Below are 9,269 nucleotides of genomic sequence, written 5' to 3' on the forward strand. Positions count from 1 at the left end.
AAAATAAAAATAAAATAAAAGGGGTGCAACACAGAAACATAAATTCATAACTTTATTGGACAGAAATAAATAGAATCCTAATTGTATCTATTCAGTTTTCTTCTCATAACTACTCCTCTTCAAAATTCATCCTAATATCTCTGCCCACTTGACCTTCATTATATATATAAATATATATATATATTTATATATATAATCTATATAAATCAATTATCTTTAGGCAGAAAACAGCAAAACCTACAAATGCAAACAAGAATTTAAAAATCCAAGAAAAAATAAAATTATGAAGAAAATCTAAAAGAATTATTCCATCAAATTACGCCAAATAGTTTAATAGATTTTATATGGGTTTATACTCTAAAATAGTTCCATTGAGAGGTTCATATGTATGCACTTATTTTATAGTAATTTATCACCCTTTATTTGCCTCAATTTGATGGTCATATTTGTCAATTGTTAGAGAGGAAGTACCTTTATCAGAAAGTAAACTCAATAATTGTTTCCATGAGTCCAGTTCCCAATGGAAAAGTTCTCACCTTATTCACTTACCAACTACTCACTTTAAGTGGCCTGTAACATCATACATTTATAGTAGTCTTGGATTTATTGGTTCTTTATACACTCTGTTTTGATCCAGAAAAAAAAGAGCCCATGCAATGGAACTCTGGAACAACACTTTGGAGAACAGTTTCTTCCTCATTGGAATTCTCCAGTCCAGTAAGTGTCCTGGACTGGTTTGTGCCACAATCACATTCCTCTACTTGGTGGCTGTGACCAGCAATGGCCTCCTGCTCCTGTTGATTGCTATGGGTAAGCAGCTCCATGTACCTATGTACTTCTTGCTCAGCCAGCTGTCACTTATGGATCTGCTCTTTACAACTGTTGTTTCCCCCAAAACAGTTGTGGATTACTTGCATGGACAGAGCATCATCTCTTTTTCAGGCTGTGGATTTCAGATATTTCTGATACTGATAATTGGAGGTGCTAAAGATCTCCTGTTAGCCTTCATGGCATATGACCGTTATATAGCCATTCAACATCCCCTAAAATATATGGTCTTCATGAGACCAAAAGTTTGCTGGTCCATGGTGGCCACATCCTGGCTCTTGGCATCCATGAATGCCCTTGTGCACACCATATACACTATGCACTTCCCTTTCTGTAGAACCCGGGAGATAAGCCACCTGCTATGTGAGATCCCTCCTTTGCTGAAGCTTGCATGTGCTGACACCACAAAGTACCAGTTCATGGTATACATAATGGGTGTGACTTTCCTCCTCATCCCCCTGTCTGCTATCATTGCCTCCTATCTGCTAGTTTTGACTGCTGTGTTCCATATGCCCTCAACACAGGGGAGACAGAAAGCTCTCCTTACCTGCTCATCCCATCTGACAGTGGTTGGGCTCTACTATGGAGCTGCTGTGTTCATGTATGTCCTGCCCAGTGCTTACCACAACCCTCAGCAGGACAATATCATCTCTGTGTTCTATACCATTATTACTCCAGCCCTAAACCCCCTGATTTATAGCCTGAGGAACAAGGATGTACTGGGAGCCCTGAAGAAGTTGCTAGGGAAAGGCCCCTCAGGTCAAGAATTGTAGAACCCTACACAGGTCTTTGCTTGATCTTCCAGCTGAGAGATAGTAGCTAGCAAATTCCCACTTGTCTGGAATGTCTCATGGCCACCATAATCAAATTTTCCCTTTTATTCTTCCTTTAACAATACTGTATTCTATATATGAGGTCATTCATAATGTGAGAGTCAGTTACAGAAGGGGCAGCATAAGGAAAATTCTAGAGGGGTAAAAAAATTTGAGTTCTCTAATTCCTGGTGATAATTGTGCCCATGTGAGAAAACTCACACCTCAAAATGCATTCTAGAATTTTTTTTAAGGAATAGTAGTCAAAATCAGCAGCCTATAGCTTGAAAAATACACTTTCCCAATTTTGAAAACTAACATAAAATTTGTCCCTCTCCTGTCTTGTAACACTCCTCTCAATCTTCATTATTTTCAAAGACCACAAATAACAGTTCAGCAATCACCTATGTGAACAGCATCCCCTGTATAATAATTTCTCCCCTAAGTCTATTCAGCCTCTACTTGAAGATGTCAAGGAAGTGTAAATGCACTATTTCCAGGAGAAATTCATTTTTGGCCATATGTAATGAGTTTTTACTCTTATCAAATAAAGTTGAGGGTCACCCCATTGAGTAATAGAAAAAAGTGTATTGGGCATAAACAGGAAGCTACTTGCTAGAAATGGAGAACTATTCAGAAGCCACAGTGTAAAAGGTGCTATAAGGAGGTATGCATGACTAGGAAAAAATATGGGCAGTCACATAATGACAGCAAGGAATAACCTTTTAGACATTGCTGCACTGATGTCTATGCAATGTCAAGAAATTAAAAAAAAACAAGTAAACAAACAAACAATTAAACCTTCAGCCCAAGATTTACAGAAGGACAAAAAATGAGTTGGTTACTTTCCTACCTCAATGAGAGTCCAGATGTGTCAAAGTATAAAAATAGAGATTGGTCTAGAAAATTGGTTGAGTGACATTCAGGAGTTGAATTTAGGAGGGAAAGTTTGATGCCTGGGATCATTATGGGGATTGGAAGGAGGTACTGTTCATATTCAGCAAATAGAAAGTCCTGAACTTCTTGGAGAAGTTGGTATTTAGCTGTGCTATACACTGTAAAAATCCTTCCCATAGTTGCTAATGGGTGCTATGTGGATCCATAAAATAGTTTTAAAGAATCCAAGTCTCTTTTTTTTTGTTATTCCTGATTTTGGAATACCACTACAATGCAGAGCCTGGAGCAAGTTTCTCTGCTAGGTCAAACCTGTTGCATCTCCCCTCTTCTTAGAAAGTCAGTAGAATGTCCTTAAGGGACAATCACAGGGCCATTGGATCTGGAATCAAGATAATCTGAGTTAAAATCCAGCATTAGACACAAACTAGTTGTTTGACCTTGGGAAAGTCTGTTAACTCTTTCCTTATCTGTAAAATGGGAATAACAGAAGCATTTACATTGCTGGGTTTTGAGGACTAAATAATAAATGTAAAGCACTTTGAAAACCTAAAATTACTATATAAATGTCAGCTATGATAACAGTAACAAGATTATTATATTTGATATTATTGTTGTTATTATTATCTTCTTCAAAGACACAAGCTTCATCTGCCTAGCATAAAACGAATCACCTGTTAATGAATCAATTAAAGCAGCTCAAAGCAGATTGGAAAAGAGTTGGGGAAGGGATCAATAACATAAAGTATCCCCTTAAAATAGCAAATCTGTGCCACTAGCTTTCATTCAAGAGCTTCTCTGTGCTCTTCTTTTTGCTCTTTGATTTCTTTTTTAATATTTTCTTCATTTGTTCTTTCAAGGCTCTCCATTTACCCTAATAAATTGAAGATCAGAAAGGCAGTCCTTCAATCCTTTCACTTTGGGGGTTGGGGGGAAGGATGCTGCATTCTTTATACACATAGTTTTTTTCTCAACTTTGGAAGAAGCACAAATTAGTGCAATGGGCATTCCCTAAGTTGACTTTGATGTAATGATAAAAAAAAAATCTAATCAAATGGGTTAAATGGATCCAAGTAAGTGAATTAGTCTGAGCTAAGAAAATGTACTGAGAAAGGCGGAGGAAGACAAGGGAAAATTACATTACAGGAAAAGACACAAAAACCTATTAGAGCAAAGGTAAAGAAGGGAGAGGAATGAGCATTGTTTGAACCTTACTCTCACCAGATTTGGCTCAAGAAGGGAATAACATAATCAGTTAGATATGGAAATCTAACTTGCACTATAGGCAGTAGGAAGGAAAAGGGGAAAGGAAAGGGAGGGGGGATAGAAGGGAAGGAAGAAGCAGTAAGGGTAAAGAGGAAGAAAAGGGAAAGGGATAATAGAAGGGAGGTGGGACTGAAGGAGGTGGTGGTCAAATGCAAAACACTAGTTGGGGGGAGGAGAAAGGAGAAAGAAAAGCATAAACAGGGGGAAGAAAGGATGGAGAAAAAGACACAGATAATAATCATAACTGTGATTGTGAATGGGATGAACTCTCCCATAAAACGGAAGCATGTAGCAGAATGGATTAAAAACCATAATCCTACAATATGTTGTTTACAGGAAACACATTTGAAAAAGAGTGACACATACAGCGTAAAGGTAAAAGGTTGGAGCAAAATATATTATGCTTCAGCTGAAGTAAAAAAAAAAACAGGGGAAGCAACCCTGATCTCAGACAAAGCAAAAGCAAAAATAGATCTTATCAAAAGAGATAAGGAAGGAGGCTACATCCTGCTAAAAGGCACCATAGACAATGAAGTAATATCATTACTAAACATATATGCATGAAATGGTATAGCATCCAGATTCTTGGAGAAGAAGTTCAGGGCATTACAGGAAGAAATAGACAGCAAAACTATACTAGTGGGGGACCTCAACCTCCCATGCTCTGAACTAGATAAATCTAACCACAAAATAAACAAGAAAGAAGTTAAGGAGGTGAATAGAACATTAGAAAATTTAGGTATGATAGACCTTTGGAGAAAACTGAATGGGGAGATAAAAGAATATACTTTTTTCTTGGTGGTACATGGCACATACACAAAAATTGACCATGTACTAGGGCATAAAAACCTCACAATCCAATGCAGAAAGGCAGAAATATTAAATGCATCCTTTTCAAATCATGATGCAATAAAAATTATATTTAATAAAGGGCCATGGAAAGATAGACTAAAAAAAATTGGAAACTAAATATCTAATCCTAAAAAATGATTGAGTGAAACAACAAATCATAGAAACAATAATTTCATTCAAGAGAATGACAATAATGAGACAACATAACAAAACTTATGGGATGCAGCAAAAGCAGTTCTTAGAGGAAGTTTTATGTCTCTAAATGCTTACATAAATAAAATAGAAAAGAAGAGATCAATGAATTGAGCATACAACTAAAAAAACTAGAAAAAGAACAAATTAAAAATCCTCAATTAAATATCAAATTAGAAATATTGAAAATCACAGGAAAAATTAATAAAATTGAAATTAAGAAAACTATTGAACTAATAAAAAAAACCTAAGAGCTGGTTTTATGAAAAAACCAATAAAATAGATAAAACTTTGGTTAATTTAATTTAAAAAAAGAAGAAAACCAAATTACTAGTATCAAGAATGAAAAGGGTGAAGCTACCACCAAAGAAGAGGAAATTAAAACAATAATTAGGAGTTATTTTGCCCAACTATATGCCAACAAATTTGAAAATCTTACTGAAATGGGTACATATTTACAAAAATATAAATTGCCCAGATTAACAGAAGAGGAAATAGAATACTTGAATAAAAATTTCTCAGAAAAAGAAATTCAAGTCATTGATGAGCTCCCTAGGAAAAAAGCTCCAGGTCCAGATGGATTTACAAGGAAATTCTATCAAACATTTAAAGAACAATTAATTCCAATACCATATAGAGTATATGGGAAAATAAGTGAAGAAGGAGTCTTACCAAATTCTTTTTATGATACAAATATGGTGCTGATACCTAAACCAGGAAGAGTCAAAACACAGAAAGTTATAGACCAATTTCTCTAGTGAATATAGATGTGAAAATTTTAAACAAAATATTAGCAAATAGATTACAGCAACTTATCATAGGAATAATACACTATGACCAGGTAGGATTTATACCAGGAATTCAGGGCTGGTTCAATATTAGGAAAACTATCAGTATAATTCATCATATCAACACCAAAACTAACAGAAACCACGTGATCATCTCAATAGATGCAGAAAAAGCTTTTGACAAAATACAACACCCATTCCTATTAAAAACACTAGAGAGCAAAGGTATAAATGGAGTCTTCCTTAAAATAATAAATAGAATCTATCTAAAACCTTCAGCAAGCATAATATGTAATGGGGACAAGCTAGAAGCATTTCCAATCAGATCAGGGGTGAAACAAGAATGTCCATTATCACCACTGTTATTCAACATCGTACTGGAAACATTAGTTTTAGCAATATGAGAAGAAAAAGACATTGATTCATTAGAATAGGCAAAGAAGAAACAAAGCTATCACTCTTTGCAGATGACATGATGTTATACTTAGAGAATCTCAGAGAATCAAGTAAAAAATACTTGAAATAATAAACAACTTTAGCAAAATTGCAGTCTATAAAATAAACTCACGTAAATCATCTGCATTTCTATATATTGCCAACAAAGCCCAATAGCAAGAGATAGAAAGAGAAATTCCATTTAAACTTACTGTAGACATTATGAAATATTTGGGAGTCTACCTCCTGAAACAAACCCAGAAGAAGAAAGAAACAATATTGTAGAATGTGTAGAAGAAAGAGACAATATTGTCTTGCTGAGTGCTGTGGTAGGCACTGGGCAGGACATACATGACCATGGCAGCTCCATAGTACAGCCCAACAACTGTCAGGTGGGATGAGCAGGTAAGGAGAGCTTTCTGTCTTCCTTGTGCTGAGGGCGTGTGGAACACAGCAGATAAGACTAAGGTATAGGAGGTGAAGATGGCAGAGAGGGGGATCAGGAGGAAGGTCACACCCATTGTGTACAAAATGACCTTGTACTGTGAAGTGTCAGCACATGCCAGTTTCAGCAGTGGAGGGATCTCACAGAGCAGGTGGTGAATCTCTTGGTTTCTACAGAAAGGAAAGTGCATGGTGTAGATGGTGTGTCCAAGGGCACTCAGAGATGCCAAAAGCCAAGATGTAGCTACCATGGACCAGCAAACCTTTGGTTTCATAATTATCATATAGTTCAAGGGATGTTGAATGGCAACATAGCGGTCATATGCCATGAAAGCTAACAGAATATCTTCTGCACTCCCAAGTGTCAGTGCCAGAAACATCTGAAGACCACAGTCTTTTAAGGAGATGGTGTTTTGTCCACCCAGGTAATTTACCAATGTTTTGGGGGCAACAACTGATGTGAAGAGCAGGTCCAGAAGTGAGAGCTGGCTGAGCATGAAGTACATGGGCACATGGAGCCGGTTGTCCATGGTAATAAACAACAGCAGGAGTCCATTACTGGCCATGGCCACCAGATAAAGAAATATTATCATGACACAGATGAGTTCAGGGAATCTGCTGTCCTGGAGAATTCCAATGAGGAAAAAACTGTTTATCAAGGTCATGTTCCTGAGTTCCATTCCACAGATTCCTCAATTTCCTGTAACCAGAGGCCCAGTGGATCTGTATCCCAAATGATTCAGGAGTATTCTAAATCTCTGATGCTAGAATACATTGAAATTTTCTTACTTTAAAGTCAGTGAGTTGACAAATTCCCTATTGTACCCAGACACCTGTCTCAGAGATAACGCTGAGCTAGCCTTATTATTCTGCTTCCACTCAGATAATAGAGCTGATGTGCTTACAAATATGCTGATCTTCTCATAATTGACCACTTTAAGAGAGTTTGACAGATGTGGAATATAAAAATGGAAGCTTTTCTGAGTGTAGCTCTGTTAAAAGTTTTTGATATACTTTCTAGAACCCTGACTTCATGTAGACAGAAAAGAAGGGGTCTATCTTTTTTTTTTTAAATTTTGTGTCCATTATATTTCTTTCTTATTTAAGAATAGATGACCTCATTTTCTTATTCGTAAAAACAAAAAACCTTACTAAATCCTAGTATCTTTCCTAGCTATAGACCTATATCTCTCCTCTATTTCTTAGCTGAAATCATTGAATAAATTATCTACACTCAGTGCCTCAATTTTATCTCCTCTGACTCTTTCTAAACTCTCTGCAATGTGATTTCTGCTCTTGTCACTCAACTGAAATAGCTGTCTGCAAAGTTATCAAAGTCTAGTGGCCTCTTTCTTAGTCCTCTCCTTTAACATTTCTACAATATCTTATACTGTTCACTACACTCTTCTCCCAGATAATTCCTCTTCTTGCGATTTTTATGACATTGCTTTCTTTTGGTTCTCCTACTAGTCCTAGTATGACTAGGACTTTTTAGTCTTCTATGATAAAGCATCATTCATTTCACACTTCCTAATTGTGAGTGTACCTACAGTTCTTCCCTGGACTTTTTCCTCTTTTCAAAGGTTGTCTTATCATCCCTTATAGAGGCAAGTACCATCTTTGGCTTTCAGATCAAGCCTCAGTCTCCCTTGTGCTCCGGTTCCACACCAAGGCTTTCTTTTTGAACATTTCAAATTGAATATCCCATAGATGTCTCAAAGTCAACATTTCCAAAAGAAACCTCTTTATTGTTTTCCCCAAGCATACCTCTTGTGAACTTCCTCTTATTATCTAGAGCTTCACCATCTTTCTGAAAGCCAAGGTTGGCCATGTTTTGCTCTTTACTCTCATTCACCCTATATATACAATTAGTTGATGAATTTTGTTGTTATTTCCATAACATCTCTCATATCTGTCTCCTCTCTACTCATATAGCCACCACCCAATTTCAGGACCTTTTCACATATCAGTGGACTATTATGCTAGCTTTCTATATGGTCTCCTACCTAAAGTACTCCCCTACTTTAGTCCATCTTCCACTCAGTCAACAAATAGAGATTTGATTATGTCACACTCCTCACCTATTCCAGTAAGCTCCAGTGGCTTGCTAGTGACTCTAAATTTGGCTCTGGTATCCTTTACAATTAGACAATTTCCTATTTTTCCAGTTATTTTTAACACATTACTCTTCTTCATAGATTCTGTGATCCAGAGATACTAGCCTCACGATTATTTAAATAGAATTCTCTTTTTTCCTATCTCTCTCTTTCCACTAAGTAACTCCCTTCCCTGAACTGTCTCCTCACCTCTTCCTTTTGCAACTCAGGTTGCTACAAACACTATTTTTCAAAGCCATCATTTGTTTGTTTGTTTGTTAATTTTCAAATACTGTTTTTTATATGAAACTTTCTGATCTTCCCAGTTGAGAATTTTCTCTCTCCTCAAACTACCTTGAATTACTTTTGCATATATTATGGATGTAATTATACATGTATATATTGTCTTCCAAATCTATCCCACAGGTCTGTTTTTGTCAAGTCTAGCTAAGAATGGTTTTTACATTTTAAAATGAAGTTTTATTGCATTTAAACATAAAAAATGAATTCTTAGCTCGCTGAAGGGCCAGATTTGGCCTCAAGCTTTGGTTTGCTGACTCATGGATAGATCAAGGTCTAAGGGGGACTAATCATTGTAGGCTGAGTGCAGGTTGTATGGATCCTTTTTTATTAATTGGTCTGTTTACAAGCTTGTGACTCTT

At 36.4% G+C, this 9,269-nt stretch overlaps 2 protein-coding genes across 2 annotated transcripts; one reads left to right on the top strand and one right to left on the bottom strand.

Moving 5' to 3' along the window:
* The first annotated feature begins 656 nt into the window (after positions 1 to 656).
* LOC114034618 (olfactory receptor 2AG1-like) lies at positions 657 to 1,601 on the top strand. The gene has a single exon (XM_027850354.1). The coding sequence runs from the start codon at positions 657 to 659 to the stop codon at positions 1,599 to 1,601; it is 945 nt and encodes a 314-aa protein (XP_027706155.1).
* A 395-nt stretch (positions 1,602 to 1,996) lies between these two features.
* On the bottom strand, positions 1,997 to 7,191 carry LOC114034619 (olfactory receptor 2AG2-like). Its single transcript, XM_027850355.1, has 2 exons — positions 6,325 to 7,191; positions 1,997 to 2,044 (listed from the first exon to the last, which is right to left on the bottom strand). The coding sequence occupies exons 1-2, from the start codon at positions 7,189 to 7,191 to the stop codon at positions 1,997 to 1,999; spliced, it is 915 nt and encodes a 304-aa protein (XP_027706156.1).
* Positions 7,192 to 9,269: the final 2,078 nt, after the last annotated feature.

The sequence above is a fragment of the Vombatus ursinus genome, unplaced genomic scaffold (assembly GCF_900497805.2).
Source record: "Vombatus ursinus unplaced genomic scaffold, bare-nosed wombat genome assembly UNPS02009062.1, whole genome shotgun sequence".
Classification (NCBI taxonomy): Eukaryota; Metazoa; Chordata; class Mammalia; order Diprotodontia; family Vombatidae; genus Vombatus; species Vombatus ursinus.